At 46.1% G+C, this 18648-nt stretch overlaps 1 protein-coding gene across 2 annotated transcripts in view; it reads right to left on the bottom strand.

The window, feature by feature from the left end:
• Positions 1-18648, bottom strand: part of GTF2I (general transcription factor IIi) — a 1115084-nt gene that overhangs the window by 186243 nt on the left and 910193 nt on the right. For both annotated transcript variants that reach the window (XM_069226909.1, XM_069226910.1), the window contains one exon: positions 5995-6084. In XM_069226909.1, coding sequence (XP_069083010.1) covers positions 5995-6084 — 90 coding nt within the window. The remainder of the gene's footprint in view (positions 1-5994; positions 6085-18648) is intronic.

Genomic DNA, 18648 nt, shown 5'->3' with positions numbered 1-18648 from the left:
GGCCAGGCATGCCTTCTGAGTGTGTTGCCTGTACACATTTGCCTGCAGGCCCAGCGCAGACTTGAGGCATGAGTTGGCGTTGTTTCTTCCTTCCTGAACTTTTCTGGGAGGTGTTGCATAAGTCCCTCGAATTCATCTCTCAGTTGGTGGTCGAATCTGTTGAGGAGAGCATTAGAGTTAGTTATCCTCCATTGTGTGGCTGCCTCTCTCTCTCTCCACCTTTCTGCCCACCAGATCCATTCATTACTCTTCTCTGTTGGTGGCCCCTTTGATGTGGGGACGTTCCCACAATGATAGGGTCTGTAGGGACGTTTCCCCTTGATGGATAGGGGTTCATGTGTGGAGTGTTTATACTTTTTCACACAAGGTGTTATTGCCCTTGCTGTGGCTGGTTCTCTGAAGGATTCCTTCCCCTGGTCAAGGACGCAGGTGAGCATGGGCAGGTATAGATTGGCCTTCTGGGAGGGCATGAGAGTCTCCAGTAGGCAGCAAGGGTCTTCCTTTTTTCACTACAATTGGACACCATATGTGTCTTCCGTCCTCTTTATAAGACTGGATGAGTCATCCACATCAGACCTCCACGGATAGTTATCCATGCCTCCTTGGGGGACTCAACGTTGAGATCCTGCCATGCGCCCTCGACTGGCCATGTTCCACAAACGTTGCCGATTTGTCATACTCAAACAGGAATAATTATTCTTGTTCTTCCTTGTGCAGCTCCGAGGTCGAGGGTACCCTGATGTTTGCTTGCTGGTCCTCCATTTCTGCAGCCCCGGAAGGTCTTGTGTTTTCAAGGACTTGCAGTCAGAGAATTTAGTATCTGAAACATTTGTCAGTTTTGTTACCTTCTGCTGTTTTCTTTTGGCATCTCTTGCTGCTTTCGTCACCTCCATCTTTAGGATCGAGCCTGCGTCGCATCCGCTCGCGCATGCGTATCGCTAGCGAGACGCTTTAGGTATTAGAAAAGGGCTCGGAGCCCTGTCGACGTCACGTCAGTGTTTTTCATTGGTTCGTGGGCTTGCCTATAAATCTGCTTGCTTTCATTAGTCGAAGGCATGCATACGTCATGCCTTTTCCGGTGGCTAGCCCTTCTCGAGCACATCGACCAAGTACAGAAAACATGCGAGGCTCGCTGTTTCGTGGACTACTTTTTCTCTATTTTCCTAGCGAGATTTCGCTTGGCAGAAGTCGAGCGCTTTACACAGTTAATTGCACTTTTTCAGGATACGTACATAAATGCACTTTTGCCAATAGGTGAAAAGTCGGGTTAGGAGTTTACAACACTATCAGCTCTAACACGAGCCCCGTTAATGTAGGAAGTTGGCTCTGTATGTACTATTTCAAAGTAAGAAACAGCATGCACAGAGTCCAAGGGTTCCCCTTAGAGGTAAGATAGTGGCAAAAAGAGATAATTCTAATCCTCTATTTTGTGGTAGTGTGGTCGAGCAGTAGGCTTATCAGAGGGTAGTGTTAAGCATTTGTTGTACACACACAGGCAATAAATGAGGAACACACACTCAAAGACAATTCCAGGCCAATAGGTTTTTATATAGAAAAATATATTTTCTTACTTTAATTTAAGAACCACAGGTTCAAGATTTACAAGTAATACTTCAAATGAAAGGTATTTCACTCAGGTAACTTAGGAACGTTGAATCAGCAAAATAGCATGCACAGTCTTGGCAAAAATGGCAATAAGCTATTTTAAAACTTTACAGTGCAATTTTCAACAGTTCCTGCGGGAGGTAAGTATTTGTAAGTTTTGCAGGTAAGTAAACCACCTACAGGGTTCAAAGTTGGGTCTAAGGTAGCCCACCGTTGGGGGTTCAGGGCAACCCCAAAGTTACCACACCAGCAGCTCAGGGCCGGTCAGGTGCAGAGGTCCAAGTGGTGCCCAAAACGCATAGGCTTCAATGGAGAAGGGGGTGCCCCGGTTCCAGTCTGCCAGCAGGTAGGTACCTGCGACTTCAGAGGGCAGACCAGGGGGGTTTTGTAGGGCACCGGGGGGGACACAAGTCAGCACAGAAAGTACACACTCAGCGGCACGGGGCGGCTGGGTGCAGAGTACAAACAGGCGTCGGTTTGCAATGGAGTTCAATGGGAGACCCAGGGGTCTCTTCAATGAAGCAGGCAGGCAAGGGGGGGTCCTCGGGTAGCCACCACCTGGGCAAGGGAGACGGCCACCTGGGGGTCGCTTCTGCACTGGAGGTCGGATCCTTCAGGTCCTGGGGGCTGCGGGTGCAGTGTCTTTACCAGGCGTCGGGTTCTTAGAAGCAGACAGTCGCAGTCAGGGGGAGCCTCTGGATTCCCTCTGCAGGCGTCGCTGGGGGGGGCTCAGGGGGGTCAACTCTGGCTACTCACAGGGTCGCAGTCGCCGGGGAGCCCTCCCTGTAGCGTTGTTTCTCCGCAGGTCGAGCCGGGGGCGTCGGGTGCAGAGTGGAAAGTCTCACGCTTCCAGCGGGAAACGTGGGGTCCTTTTAAAGTTGTTTCTTTGTTTCAAAGTGTTTCTTCTTTGGAGCAGAGCCGCTGTCCTCGGGAGTTCTTGGTCCTTTTAGATGCAGGGTAGTCCTCTGAGGCTTCAGATGTTTCTGGACCCTGGGGGACGCATCGCTGTTGCAGTTTTTCCTTGAAGTGGGGAGACAGGCCAGTAGGGCTGGGGCCAAAGCAGTTGGTGTCTCTGCCTTCTCTGCAGGGCTTTCAGGTCAGCAGTCCTTCTTCGTCTTCAGGTTGCAGGAATCTCTCTTGCTTGGTTCTGGGGGCCCCTAAATACTCAATTTAGGGGTGTGTTTAGGTCTGGGGGGTTAGTATCCAATGGCTACTAGCCCTGAGGGTGGCTACACCCTCTTTGTGCCTCCTCCCTGAGGGGACGGGGGCACATCCCTAATCCTATTGGGGGAATCCTCCATCTGCAAGATGGAGGATTTTTAAAAGTCAGAGTCACCTCAGCTCAGGACACCTTAGGGGTTGTCCTGACTGGCCAGTGACTCCTCCTTGTTTTTCTCATTATCTCCTCCGGCCTTGCCGCCAAAAGTGGGGCCATGGCCGGAGGGGGCGGGCATCTCCACTAGCTGGAATGCCCTGGGGCGCTGTAACAAAGGGGGTGAGCCTTTGAGGTTCACCGCCAGGTGTTACAGTTCCTGCAGCGGGAGGTGAGAAGCCCCTCCACCTAGTACAGGCTTTGTTACTAGCCACAGAGTGACAAAGGCACTCTCCCCATGTGGCCAGCAACATGTCTGGTGTGTGGCAGGCTGGCAAAACTAGTCAGCCCACACTGGAAGTCGGGTATGTTTTCAGGGGGCATCTCTAAGATGCCCTCTGGGGTGTATTTCACAATAAAATGTACACTGGCATCAGTGTGCATTTATTGTGCTGAGAAGTTTGATACCAAACTTCCCAGTTTTCAGTGTAGCCATTATGGTGCTGTGGAGTTCGTGTATGACAGACTCCCAGACCATATACTCTTATGGCTACCCTGCACTTACAATGTCTAAGGTTTTGCTTAGACACTGTAGGGGCATAGTGCTCATGCACCTATGCCCTCACCTATGGTATAGTGCACCCTGCCTTAGGGCTGTAAGGCCTGCTAGAGGGGTGACTTATCTATGCCATAGGCAGTGTGAGGTTGGCATGGCACTCTGAGGGGAGTGCCATGTCGACTTAGTCGTTTTCTCCCCACCAGCACACACAAGCTGGCAAGCAGTGTGTCTGTGCTGAGTGAGGGGTCCCCTGGATGGCATAAGACATGCTGCAGCCCATAGAGACCTTCCCTGGCATCAGGGCCCTTGGTACCAGGGGTACCAGTTACAAGGGACTTACCTGGATGCCAGGGTGTGCCAATTGTGGAAACAAAGGTACAGGTTAGGGAAAGAACACTGGTGCTGGGGCCTGGTTAGCAGGCCTCAGCACACTTTCAAATCATAAGTTGGCATCAGCAAAGGCAAAAAGTCAGGGGGTAACCATGCCAAGGAGACATTTCCTTACACAGTTGCATTGCAAATGCTTGTTTTAACATTGGTGGCACTGTCTCTGGCATCTGACTTCCGTCCCTGTGTTGCTTCAGCCTCAAATATTCCAGACCCAACCATCGGATAGCAGATGCACAGCATGCGAATCCAGAAAAGGGTTCCTGCTGTAAAACTGCTGTCCTAGTTAGGACCATATAGAAGTCCTCTGAGGCAGAAACTATCAGTATGCAACAATTTCTACAAATATTGACGACTTATTTGGTTTACTACAGCTGACCCAAAAACTGATTTTATTTCTCTGGAAGAGTTCATTACAAGGGTCGTATTCACAGCTGGAAGATGAAGGATGCAATCATACTCAAAAGTCATATTGTTCATTATGACACTAGTAGAGCTGAATAAATTGCTATATGTTCGAAGCATTCAACAAAGAAATCACAACTATTTACAGAGTTCAAGATGGTCACTATAAACTGGATACTGAAGAGCTGGCTTTCACCTACCAAATGTCCAGAAAGGGGAAGCCTTGAACCCCCTCCCCTCTCCTGAAATGTGCAGCCACAAATGAAAAAGCTGTGACAAACACCTGTGGGAAAATAGAACTGTGAATTGGCAGTGTTCCTCGTTCACCATGAAGCAGGGTAACTTTGTGCAGAAACCTATGAAATCCATGTGAAATGACTTTACCTGGAGCTTCCAGGAGGCCATAAAGCCTAAAATGCCAATTGATTTTACAGTCATAATCATGAACTGTCTTTCTCTAGGAATTTGTCTGACTGTTTTGAGTTAAGAATGGAAAGCAAGCCACCTTCCTATTTTGAGACCAAAACACATCCAATGGGCTTCTTTCCAGCAATGTTTGCAGGGTTTCTTAAAAGCCCCTTGTGACACAGCCTCAAGTGCTGCAAAATATCTAAATATGGTGACAGAAAGAAAGGTTTAAAAAAACAAAAGGATGTACACCTTTTACACTGGTTCTAGGCCAGAAACTAGTGGGGAAACTATCTTGGAAAGAAAAGGTCACAGGCTCTCTTGGAAAGCCCTGGAATTAAATCAGATTTCCAAAGTGATTCATAAGCCCCTTGTCCACAAAGAGAGGTTTCTCTTCCATGAGAAAATCTAAAAGAAAAATCTGGTTGTCCTGCAACATTACTGTAGACCGGGTCTAATCATGCCTCAGTATAAAGTCAACCCCAGATCGTTAAGTGAGCCAGTGTATCACAATATGCACCCCGGATTGCAAAGTGTGTAACTGTGTACAGTATGCTGCAGTGCTTGGAAGACTCCTGGCAATCTGAGGCTTGTTCACTAAAGTACTGACGGTCAGAACCGTGACTGTACTGGCCAAACACCAATAACTGTGGCTTTTCTGTAACAGAAGGCAGACTGTGATTCTTGATATGAGGCCCTTTAAAAAACGGTCTGCAAAGGCCAACACTGAAAGTTGTGAAAAAAAGCTGCGGAGACGGTGGTGCCTTGCCTTGGTAACAAAACTATCAGTATCATCAGATGAAGAAAAAGAGATGGTTTACAGGGCACCATTTTGTTAGTATAGCCTGTCATGGTGTGTTTTTACACTCACACAGATGACCTGTTTGACAACTTTCCATAGCCAAGACTATTATTTCAGACAAGGTAGTGGGAGGAAATAAATTATTGAGGTGAGAGAGAATCTCTCTTGGTACAGAACTGTACATTGTCTTTTTAAGTGAGGTAAGGACTGTCACATTCATGATGAGTTTGGCTAATGAGCCGTCATATGGGAAAGCAAGAAGCCTCTTCTGAAGTATATCCCCACCAAAGCTAGACCTTCTGCAAAGTTCAATAGCAGAGTTAGAACCAACATGAGAAAAAAGTGAATTTGCAGTTTTTGCATATTCCACTGATTAAGATTTTAATATGGTGTGGGCCACAGAACAACAGAGCTCAGGCAACGCTACTGAGACAAAAGGCATACTTGAGGTCTATTGCAAAGCATCTTACTATAAATATACCATGGTTAGTTGACATGCAGATAAAAATAATTTACCAAATGAAAACTCTTTTCCTCGCGGTTTGAATTCGGATTCAACATCATTCGAAGTAGTCCGAACATTAGCTGGCGATTTCTCCTGAGCACCTGTGAAAGAAATACATAGATATAAATGGTGCATACGCATAACACTGACAATCAAAGGAACATCACCCTTTGTCCAAAACCAAAATAAATAATGTTTAGAGGGTGCAAGTAGTGGAATTACCCGAAGCTGATATAGATATATTAAATTTTAATTGCTCCTTTATCCTGATCTTCCATTTCTCAACCAAGCAGTAATTCCTTATGTACACACAGTGCCAGAAACGGTTTCTAACCTAGATTGCTGTGACTACAGGGACACAGTGGCAGCATCTTCTTGGAGTAACCTTCTTAGTTCTACTCATCAGTAGCATGAACATAATAGATGATGCCGGTTCTTTTCAAGTTTTGTGTGCTGCATGTTTTTATTTTTTTATTTGGAACTCAACTGAAGGAGCATTTGTTTAGGGTTTTTAATTTCAAAAAGGTTAAAATATTTTTTTTTTAAAACACACACATTGAGCTTTATTGAAAAAGAAAACGTAAAATTATGGTTGACAATTTAAATCTCTGCCCTAATGTACCGTTTTTTGGGGATTCACAAACATTGGCAAAAGTATGCCTAGAAAGCTGCACAATGAGTGGTTTGAAGGTGTACTTCTGGAAAAATCATGTGACTTTTACCAAAGGCACCTATTCGCTAAGTAGGAGCTTCCTGGTCAAATGCTCTTTTTCTCAGTCGAGAACGTCCTTCCCCCTACAAATCAAAAAAGTCTGTGGGTGAGTTACCCTAGCCCTTGTCTGGAGTAAATTTTAGATTATTTCCAAGGAGGTCAGGGTAAGGTCAGAGTTTGGGAACATCGACAAGGGTAAATGTTTGTGGACGCTCAAAGGCAAATTATGCCTGGAACATCAACTTTCTACCCTGTGAGTGGTATTTACTACTGCAGATTTCTAAACATTTGTGGCTGAAACATATGCAGTAGTAAATAGATGGGGGTGGGGCAATATTGGTTGTAAATTCATGTTTTCAACCAAATTTACCTTTGTGAATTGGGCATATTGTACCTACCTTCCAAGCAATCTGATTATTATGTGATCCTTATGTCATGGCTTGATAAGTTTTATTCTTTCAGTTTAACTCGGTGTCAGAAAGCAATCAAGTCCGTTGAAGAACTGGAGGAAAAGCCCCCTATGAATATCATAAAAGGGGCTGGTAATAAAGAAAACCCTGCAAATTCTGAAACTCGTGCACTCACATACTGTTAAGAGGTATTTCGGACCAGGTACAGTCTTTAGGTGAGCAGAGGATCACCGTTACAGTGTCAGGGATGCCTCCACCATAGCAAGGTAGTCAGCTGTCCAGTGAGAAGGCATACTTTAGGACACATACTCTTGTGAAAACATCTTGGTTGGAATAAACAGACTGAAAGACTTTGTTGTTTCATCTTGATTAGGAAAGTGAAGTTCACCACAGAGGAGAGCTACTGCCTCTGTATTAGGCTGACCAGCTTAAAGCTTTCTTGGGCCTATCAGTCTTGAAAAGCAAGTATGCTAGAAAAAAAAGACTTGTTTTTGGCTAAATCTGTCACTTCAGTGGTAGAGTTAGTCTCCCCGCAAGCTCCAAGGTTTGATGCAAAGAAACAAAAAAAAAAAGTCCACTGACTTAGCCTCCACTCATAGGCAGTAGCATAAGAAAGCAGAGGGCAGGATTTCAAATAAAATACACAATCTGGTAGCCGGCCATGCATTGTATGGCTCTTCCGTGCTTGCGTTGTGGTACAGAGGGCTCGTGGCTTGGCAGACTATGGTAGAAAGCCCCTAGGAGGATAGCAGGGAAAGGATTTCATATGGTTGATTCTCTTTTGTAGTGATGCAATGAGCAAAAAGGATGGCCTGAATTGTGACAAGTAGTAATTCATAGAAATTAAGATTAATTCAATTATTCTATTCATCACTGTTTGTTTTCCCAGCAGCTCACATTAACCGTGACAGGGATACCAACCCGTGGGTCCAGTGGCTCGTTGCACCTCTCTAATGAGGACCAACAAGGCAGCAATAAGTCTGGAGCTTGCATTCTCATACAGACAAGACATAACCTTGAGGTTTTGACATGTGGGTTCCTTTTACAAAGGAGTCAAAACTCTTTTGCCTTTGGCTGGTCAATGTTTCTACAGACACAGTGAGCAAAAAATCTAAGAGGTCAAGGATATTTACTAGTGGCTGAGGTTCTCATTCAAGTATTCTATCCAGCCCCTTTTGTTCTTCTCAAATTAACCTTAATCTCTGTTAAATTAACTTTTACTGGTGCTCGATGTGTAGGTTTTAGGACCTCAATGGCATCCATTTTGTTGATGTCGGAATAACAGGAGCCAAAGGTAGCCACAGCTTAATTCGAATTCCGAGACCAGCAGTTCCCTTGGGTTGGTGATCATCCACAGAGCCATTAGTTGCCTCCATGCTTGGGCTAAACTAACAAATAACTGGGTTTTGAAGAGATTTAGGGCCAGATGTAGCAAAGAAACATTTTGCGAGTTGTAAATAGCGAGTCATAGCGACTCGCTATTTGCAACTCGCAAAATGTTATGCAGAACGGTGTCTCAGACACCGTCTGCGAGCCGGTATGGGGTCGCAATGACCCACCTCATGAATATTCATGAGGTGGGTCGCAAATTGCGGCCCCATACCGACTATGGGCACTCGCAAACATGGAGGCCTGCTGTTGTCAGCAGACCTCCGTGTTCGTGACTGCTTTAAATAAAGCAGTTTTTTTTTTTTTAAGTGTAGCCCGTTTTCCTTAAAGGAAAACGAGCTGCACTTAAAAAAAAAAAACGAAACCTTTAGTTTCGGTATTTTTTCAGGGCAGGGAGTGGTCCCTTGTACCACTCCCTGCCCTGAAAAAATGTTTTTGGGTCCAGTCACAAACTGGAAGGGGTCCCATGGGGACCCCTTCCAATTTGCGAGTGGGTTACCATCCACTTGCATACCACTAGGAATCGCAAATAGGAAGGGAACACCCCTTCCTATTTGCGATTCTGAAGTGCATTTTGCGAGTCGGTCCGACTCGCAGAATGCATTTCTGCATAGGAAAATGCGATTTGCAACTCGCAAACGGCAGTTTTTGCCGTTTGCGAGTTGCAAATCCTTTCCTACATCTGGCCCTTATTGCTCTTGGTCATGCTGTCCTGTGATTAAGAGCTTTATCTGCTGAATCTACATCTTAACAGAAAGTCAACTGGGACAATGCTGGCGTGGTAATGATCTGATGGTGACCTAGATCTCAGGCTGGTGACTTTATAATGGGACCAGCTTCAACGAGCAGTGGAAGTGTTTGATTACTGAACCCACTTAAATAGGCCGTGTCATAATGCAACACGGCAATATTGCATAACACAAGCCAGTCCATGTTTCTGGACGCCACACATACATTGAAATATTCTGCCTTTTAAAAATTTCTAGCCATTCTCATGGTAGAAAACATTCTGTCTTCAGAGCAGTGTATTTCAATCATCCAAGCTAAGAAGCACGTTTTCTATCCGCTTGCTGGAAGATGGCGCCCGTGGCAAGATTGTCAGGCAGTCCAGTTGCATCACAGCGGGGAGAATCTCAGGCAGTCCAGTTACATTACAGCGGGGAGAATCTCAGGCAGTCCAGTTACATTACAGCTTGCAGAGTCTCAGGCAGTCCAGTTACATCACAGCGGGGAGAATCTCAGGCAGTCCAGTTACATCACAGCGGGGAGAATCTCAGGCTCAAAGAAGCGCGTAAGAACGATAAGGCAAATAAGAAGAATAAGGCTGAGAGATTATGGGCTGAACTCCTTTACTCAACCAAACAGAATAATAATCAGCGATTTTGTAAATTAGTAAATGACTTTGATAAGGGCCCCAGGGCCGCGAACAATGCAAATAAAAGTGAAGGAGAGTGGGTGGACTTGCTGAGAATATATTACAAGGTGTGTGTGGCTAATTACCCCTCCCAGATGGAGACTCCTGTCTTGAGAAAGAGTGCGGATAATTGCCTCATCCAGGGGCAACATGGTTATCAGCCAAGTCGGGAGGGTAACAATAAAGGCCATCAGAGCAGAAGACCTTAAGGAGTATAGCAGGGCGGCAGTGGGAATTTTTTTTTTGAAACAGCATGCCTTAATTGTGCTCCTGGCCCTAACGGAATCCCTACAGGCCTTTTAAAACAAAATACTCCATTTTGGGAAGGCTTCTTGGCACCCATGTTTGATTATGTCTTGTGCACTGGTACTACCACAAACAACTGGAAGGGGTCGGTCATCCACCCAATCTTTAAAGGCGGACAAGAAGCATCTTCAAGTAACTATCAGTTGATAGCATTGCTGGAAGGGGGTCTCAAAATCTTCTGGTCACTTCTACAAGACTTGATGAAATGAGCACTGGAGAGCAGAAGACTACCAATGAACCAAACTGGGTTCACCAAGAAGCAAGGAACTCTTACCAACTTAATGGCAGTAGGTTTTATAATGAGGAGAGCAGGTGGCACAGGCATGCCATTGTTTCTATGGTATGTGGATTTTAAGGCGCATTCGGTTGTGTGCCCTGGGGGCTGTTGTGGGAGAAGTTACAGTGGTGGGGTATCCCAGCAAACCTCCTAAGAGCAATCGAGATGTTGTACTCAGGTACTTCAGTGAAAATCAAGATTGGTGATGGCCGGTACCTTTCAAGGGAAGTTACAACAACTCAAGGTCTAAAGTAAGGGTGTGTTCTAGCACCCCTGCTGTTTAACTTGTTAATTTAGGATTTACCGGCATCCCTTGATGAAGTAGGGTCAAATGCACCAAGCCTTGGGGGCCATGACTTGTCAAACATCCTATACGCTGACGGTCTGCTTTTACTAAGCACTACCTGTGTTGGGCTACAAAGGCTAATTAACATGCTTGACGAAAATCAGCTGGAAATAAACTTGAGAAAGACCAACGTTAACTTGTGCAATCAACGCATGTTAAAGCAGCGGAGGTGGATCCTCAATGGGTTAAAAGTAGAAGAATCACCAACATATACCTACATGGGCTTCAACCCCGATTCTCGAGGGTCTTTCTCAGCCCGGAAGAAGACCATCCTTGCCAAGGCTGAAGCACTGAACTTCGCATTTAACAACCTGCGGAAGCATCTGTGGGGCCATAACCTAAAAGCCTTACTGAGGGCTACAAAGGCAAAACTGAGTCCCACCTTAGTCTATGGGGGAGAAATAATGCTGAGGACGGAAGCTGCAATATTGGAGAAACCAGTGCTGCGGACTTATAAATGCGTATTTCAGCTACCGAGATTGGCCTCAGCAGTTTAAGCAAGGCTGGTGTTTTCCCAGGCAAATCAAACATTGGCCAGACAAGGGGCATTTGTAAGGTGCTGTCATTGCCGGAGAAACCGCGATGAAGGCTCGTTAGCGCACCTTGTCTGGAAGGAAATCAAACTTGACCGAGAAAAAAAACAGTTTCCCATAACTCTGAAGGCGAGTATAGAGAACTTGGGCCTCTCCAAGCTATGGCAAGTGAATGTCAGTAATGCCTAAATACATGTTTGCAGCTAAAAAGTTGTGTGGAGGACAAAAGATGACTGTTAGAGCAATCACACGGCTGGCTGGTGATAAAATCTTATGAATCTCAAAAGGAAGAGTACTATTGTGAATCAGCGCCATCAGTGGCCATAAAAAAGGAGCTCATGAAAATGCGATCTGGGGTGCTAACATTGGACTTTGGCCCCAAATGGCGGAATAAAGGTCTATGGGAACAGTCTGTATGTCGCTTGTGCCAGCAGGCAAACAAGACATTTGTGCACATATTGGGCCTCATTCTGACCCTGGCGGACGGCGGAGGCCGTCCGCCAGGGTACCGCCGCTGAATGACCGCACCGCGGTCAAAAGACCGCGGCGGCCATTCAGACATTTCCTCTGGGCCGGCAGGCGCTCTCCAAAAGAGCGCCCGCCGGCCCAGAGGAAATGCCCCTGCAACGAGGACGCCGGCTCAGAATTGAGCCGGCGTAGTTGCAGGGGTGCGACGGGTGCAGTTGCACCCGTCGCGTATTTCAGTGTCTGCTTAGCAGACACTGAAATACTTTGCGGGGCCCTCTTACGGGGGCCCCTGCCGTGCCCATGCCATTGGCATGGGCACGGCAGGGGCCCCCAGGGGCCCCGCGGCACCCCCTACCGCCATCCTGTTCCTGGCGGGCGAACCGCCAGGAACAGGATGGCGGGAGGGGGTGTCAGAATCCCCCATGGCAGCGCAGCAAGCTGCGCCGCCATGGGGGATTCTAAGGGCAGCGGTAAACCGGCGGGAGACCGCCGGTTTGCCTCTTTGGACCGCGGCCGAACCGCCGCGGTCAGAATGCCCTGCGGGGCACCGCCGGCCTGTCGGTGGTGCTCCCGCCGACCCTGGCCCCGGCGGTCTTAGACCGCCGGGGTCAGAATGACCCCCATTATGTTTATGCCCAAAAATACTGGCTGACCGAATGACCCTCTTACGTAAAGAATTCTTAGCATTGAGCATTAGAACCTGTAGGTCCACGGTGACAGAGGCCCTAAATCCAAAAAATGTCATGTTGAATGTTCGGGTAGTGCAGTGGAGGAAGGTGCGCTTTACGGTTTAAAGATGTTAAACGCTGCATGGCTCATAGGTGTGCTACTGCATGAATTTGGTGGGGATCCTAGGGGGTAGAGTTGTAGGACCATGTTTTCCTAGCCCCACCGATTTTAAGTTTGCACCTTGCGCTTTAGTAGGGTTGCTGTACCGTTAGAAGGGTCAGCAGGGTTATTCCTGCACATAAGCATGTCTAATGCACTTTAGTAGAATAGATAAGTAAGAATATATTTAGTCTAAGTGGAGTGAGGACAGTGGTTAATGTATCTAGCATGACAGTTACCAGCACCTAAGTAGCAAAAAATGGAAGTGTGTGAAATTTTAATAGTTTTTTATTGTAACTTTATGCATTCTTTTATGATGCGTCTAAACTATCAATGTGTAAGTAAGCTGGGGTCGTGTTTTATTTTTATTTTGTTGCTATTGAAGTGTATATTTATGGTTTTAAGTAACTAATACATTTAATCTTACCACTACTCAGGCAGTCCAGCTGTATCACAGCTTGCTGCTAAGCCCTCCTTTAATTCAGTGACCTGACAGTGTCAAAATTGAGAGGGGTTGACTTCAGTAGACTGGTGGGTTTTTATATGGAGTGGAAGGGCCTACAAAAGTGAACGGTGTGGCAGTTTGAAGAAGCAGGTGATGGGTGGTCTGTTCCATTGCACAGTCTGGGGTATCCTGCACTGATGGCATGTGAAGAGGGCAGAAGCCACTAGCTTAAGTTGTTACATTAGTCTAAAAAGGAATGTGGTGCCTGCTACCAGAGAACCTCTCTTTCAGATAGTTTATCAGCTGGGATATTGCCCTGCCTCGCTGTTGAGGACTTGTCATGGGGCAAAGACACCAAACCTCGACATGGACCCAAGTACCTTCCTCTAAAGGCTCTCAAGTGCAGACCTGTGTAACTAGATCAACTGGCACAGCAGTTTCATTTTGTAAAGACGATTACATATTCAACTTTACACTGGGACAGTTGGCACTTCTGACTGGCAGGGGTAACAGTATGGACAGGAGGCTAAAAAGCAGCAAGTGCCCAATTATATTGGCAGCCAAATGTAGGTTCTCTAGGAAAGTAAGCTCGACCACCTAGGTGCTTTATTTTGGATTGTGTCCTTCTGGGCAGTCATTTGAAGGGCACAATGTGAGGCTGAATTCCCGAGAGAAGCCTACCACTTCCATTGCCCACTGGGTCTCTCAGATGTCTAGCTGCTGTCAGGGAAGGACTGAAATTCAACCCGGTCATCTTTTCTTGCTTTGCCAGAGAGGATGAAGCTTAAGGGCCAGAGCTGCCAGTTCGAGTCTCGGCATCGGCTCAACATCCTGATTCTGGACAAAACACTTGATCTCCTCGTGCCTTAGGACAGCACCTGGATACCCACACGTGTGATTAGCAGCGCTACACAAATCAGAGTATTGGTGAACACGGCTCTACGATACGACTGAGGCGGCTCTGGGTAATGGCTACGGAGATGCCAAGGTCAGCTGTAAGTGCATTCAAGGCGCAGAGGGAAAGGAAGCCGGGGAGTCTTGGGAGGAAGGGCTCGGTAGTTTATGATCCGTGGTCTCTTGAGAGTGCTGGCAGTGGGGTGAGGCAGTCTTAAAGTGGCTGTGACCTGCCATTTGAGGGTCTAGTACATCAGAGAAGTCACTGTGTTTGAGACGTGAGCTAACGTAGGTCTGCACTTGTTAATCTAGGCACACAAAGGACAGGCGCGGATATTGTTCTAACTTTTATGGATTCAGACAGAATGTCATCATGGAAATGTTCCTGTCCTGGGGAAAAGGTGTCGGAGTCTCTCATGTTAAGACTGATCTCTCTGTATGTCATGCTTCCCATCCTCTTTCTGTATCTCTCCTGGTGTTCAGTGGTGTCACAGCCTGCAGCTATCCCCTCTTAATTCAGTGACCTGCGACATTATGAGCTTAGTAAACACTGGAGTCTCACATCGCAACGAGGAGCGGGCGTGAGTTTGCAGTGGCGGTGATCATTCTTTGCAAAGCTTTGCACTAGTACAATGAGAAGAATTCAACAGCGTCTGGGATGAGTTACATTGCTCCCATGGACAGTGCTCTTCAGCGATTGGAGAATACAGCTGCTGAACATCGCTTCAACCGGAAGACTAAATACATATTTTAGAGGGGGGAGGCAAGGATCAGGGTGATAAGAGGATAGAAGAAAAACCTCCTGTCATCAGCTAGGACTGGTCTAAGGATGGTGAGTGAAGTCATCATGTGCCACATGGTATATGGTGGTATGGAAGACACAGGTGATGAGGTACAAAAGGTGCATGGTCATTAGACAGCATTCGTGTAAGGATGGTGAGTGAAGTCATCTTGTGCCACGTGGATGACTAGAAATAAAATATCTTTCTATAACCATACAACTGTCACTTCCTTTCCCTTTATGAATACAAATGGTATACCATGGTATTATGGTGGTATGGAAGACACAGGTGATGAGGTACAAAACGTGCATAGTCATTAGACAGCATTCGTGTAAGGATGGTGAGTGAAGTCATCATGTGCCACATGGTATAAGGTGGTATGGAAGTCACAGGTGATGAGGTACAAAAGGTGCATAATCATTAGACAGCATACGTGTAAGGATGGTGAGTGAAGTCAAGTCATGGTGTGCCATACTGTGCGATGGAAAATACAGGTAAAGTAGTACAGAAAGTAATTTGTTATTAGCGAGGACTCATCTAAGGAAAGCTCTTCGCACTAAATGGGATGCTGGGTTAGGGCAGCCCTGTAGATTCGAGACTGTAACCCGACTTTATAATATGCTAGCGCTGAAGACCATCACTAGAAACTGTATGAAGAAGTACTGAAATTGTGTGGTGAAACTGGGTGGATCACATCCCTGTGAAACACCCGCCATCAGGAACTATTTGGAAACAGAGCTACGTTACATTATGCCTTCATCACCTATCCCTGTCCGGAATTCTTGGAGTCCAGTACTATGAGCTGAGTTGTCCATTTGTAAAACAACTACTGACGTTCTTATTCTTTCTTTTAATGTTGTTTTTACACAATAAGGAACACATGACAAGATGTACATCAGGATGACTGAGTAGTTTGACAAAAGAAATGATGCTAAAGAGATTGTCATGGTAGGTGATGATTACACAGAGGGCTCAATAGAATAGGTTATACTGTGGGTGAGGAGTTCATGAATGAGGAGCACCTTGATAGGATTGTGATTATACTCCAGTATCACATCTCGTCATTAGACTAGTTGATGTATCTGGTAATATCCTTGGTTTCTATTTTTACCTAAACAATATTTGTATTTCTCATTTTGCCTTTTCACTGAATGACGCAATAACCTTATTGTGCACAGGTAAACGGAACCAGAACACATTCAAATAAAAGTACATCAAAACCCAAGCCTAAACAGCCAGAGACCATGTCATTTATGGCTATAAAAATACTACACTTTACATGCACAGTACTGCACACTGGACCTCTGAACAGAAATGATAACCGTTTAAGTAACAGTGATGGAATCTGCAGCTCGAAGTCTCTATCAGATGAACAAGTTACTCACCTTCGGTAACGCATTGTCTGGTAGAGACTCACTGCAGATTGCCTACACCCACCCATGCCTCCACGCTCTGCGGATATGACTCGTAGGGTACCATCGCTGGTACCACATCCCCCTGATTTAGATAATATTTTCTGATAATGTGATGCACCGTTTCATCAGTTATTACGTCTGAACGAGTAAAACACTGTCTCTGCCTTGTGCGCAACTCTGATCTTTCAGTCCCCATCTCAGGGTAAACACGTGGTAAATGAGTCAATTTCTATCTACTATCTCCAGAGAAGAGACAGAAGTTACATAAAGTCCCCTTTGAAGCCCATCCTTAGCTAAAATCATGGACTGGAAGCAGAAAAACTTCTGCTGTTTCCAGCAGTAACGGGGAAGGCCTGAGATCATTATACATCTAAGTTAAATACTAGGCTACACTTTTAGTTTATTGATAGCAGATGTCGTTTTTACACAAAGTGGCAGCCAACCACTCTTTAATCAGTAGCTGAAATATGTCATAACATATTCCTGATTCATACTCAATTTCTAGCGTCTACAACTTCCAGCAAATGGGACTGCCAGGACTTGTTTGGATTTTTGGTTGAAGAGCACAACTCATCCAAATTAGATATTTTAAGGAGAACTCATCTACCTCAAAAGTCACACTTAGAACTCCCTTCTCGCACCTTATCTGTGCATTTTATGTCACGTTTAATTGTTTAAAAACCGAGCCTATACTGTTGCAGTGTGTTGTGTCCAATCTTTGTCAATTTTACCATGAAAAGCCAAAGACATAGCACCATCATTACTTTGGTTTCTAACATCTGAAGCATGATACACAATCTTTTCATCGCAAAAGATAATGTACATATCTTTGTCTTGCAAAAAGATGATGGCCCGAATGCTGAACATTGTCAAACATTCACCCCAGTCACAGATGTGGGTTAAATCCATAGATTTTTTGTTCACCCTGCAAGCCCAGTTTGGACCCTGGCATATGCAAATCAGTCTCGACGCTAAATGCCAGGATCTTCCGGGACTGGAAACAAGCATCCTGTGACTGGCTTCGGGGTATCACCCGTCTTCAGCCAGGCTAGCTTGAATTCAGTGGCACAGTGAGCACGGGACCCACGTCTGGACATGTCTTAGGCTGACTATAGGAACATTCACCCCCAGGGAAGACCTGGACTGGTGCTTTTGGCTGGCCTGTTCCCATGGGTAGCAGGGCAAGCATGATTTCCATATGGGGGGCCTGAACTGGAATGGTGTGGTGAGCAAAAAGGAGATGGATTTAGGCCCAGATATGTAACCGGGGATGAATATTTGACATTGCTCAGCATACAATTTTTTGTAACTTTTGATCATTGGGACCCGGTGTCTTAGGCTGTGCGATGGCAAGGATCAGTGATCTGGAATACCAACTCGCCCCAGCAAGCTTCTTTGGCCTTTCTGGCCGTGTGCTGTGAAAGGGAAGTCAGCTAACTGACTCTTGGAGAGTATTTCTGGTTGGGATGGGGACAACTTCTCTGCGAGCAAGATAAACACCTTCATACTATCAGGTCTGAGCCTTCAATGCGTTTGGCCCATTTCTAACCTCCTGGTTCCTTTTATTGATAGTTGAGACATTATGAGAGTTTCAGACTCATGGGGACAAAGTCACATTTCCAAAGCCTTTCCTTCATTAGTCCAAGGAGCAGTCCAACTTCAGTGCAGTCTCTTTTTTGTTGGTCCCTAGGGCAGTCCTTCTTCGGTCCTCTTCTTCCAGTTGAGCAAGATCTGAATTCTGAGTGCCAGAAGAGCCCGTTTTATGCCCAGAAAGTGCCCTCTGGAAGGTTGCAGTCACTAGCCAATTGGCTACTAGGTTCCCTCCTGCCTGATGACAGCTTCCCGTGAAGTGGGACATCTAGCTATCCCAGATCTGTTATGCCCGCTTCCAAGATGTTAGGACCCTTCTCTTGGTGTGTGGAGCTCAGTGGCTTGACCTAGAGATACACTACATGCCCATGGAAAAAAAAACGGTTTGGCCAGAGTGCCCCCTGCCCTGCCCCCAAACTGTCTACCCCAACAAAAGAGCAGCTCCTCTCTAGTGTGTTAAAAAATTCAAATACGGCTTCTCCTTTAAAGCTCACCTTTTGGGCCAACACCCCATGTGGCTTCTTGGCAGGAGGAGGTAGCACCTCCTCCAGTGGCAAGTCTTCATTGCTACCTGACCTGGGAGTTGTTGACATGTCTTCCCCAGGCAGGAAGAAGGCTGTCTCGTGGCAAACCTCTTGAGATGGCCACGAAAAACTTAGGCAGCACAGTGGCAACTTTCTAAAAGTTGCAAGTGCTAACAAGTTACATTAATTTTGACTAGGGCATCAAGTCGGCTTAAGGCAACAAGTTGTGTAATACCCTGAAGTATCAACTTTGGCAGTCCAATTCAGAAGATAGCACAGCTGAGGTGTTCAGAGTGTAAATCTGTACTTACCAATGGAGCTACCAGTCTGCC

The sequence above is a fragment of the Pleurodeles waltl genome, chromosome 3_2 (assembly GCF_031143425.1).
Source record: "Pleurodeles waltl isolate 20211129_DDA chromosome 3_2, aPleWal1.hap1.20221129, whole genome shotgun sequence".
NCBI classification, from domain to species: Eukaryota; Metazoa; Chordata; class Amphibia; order Caudata; family Salamandridae; genus Pleurodeles; species Pleurodeles waltl.
Note: the sequence above shows the minus strand (reverse complement) of the source record. Positions and strands in the feature narration are given on the sequence as shown.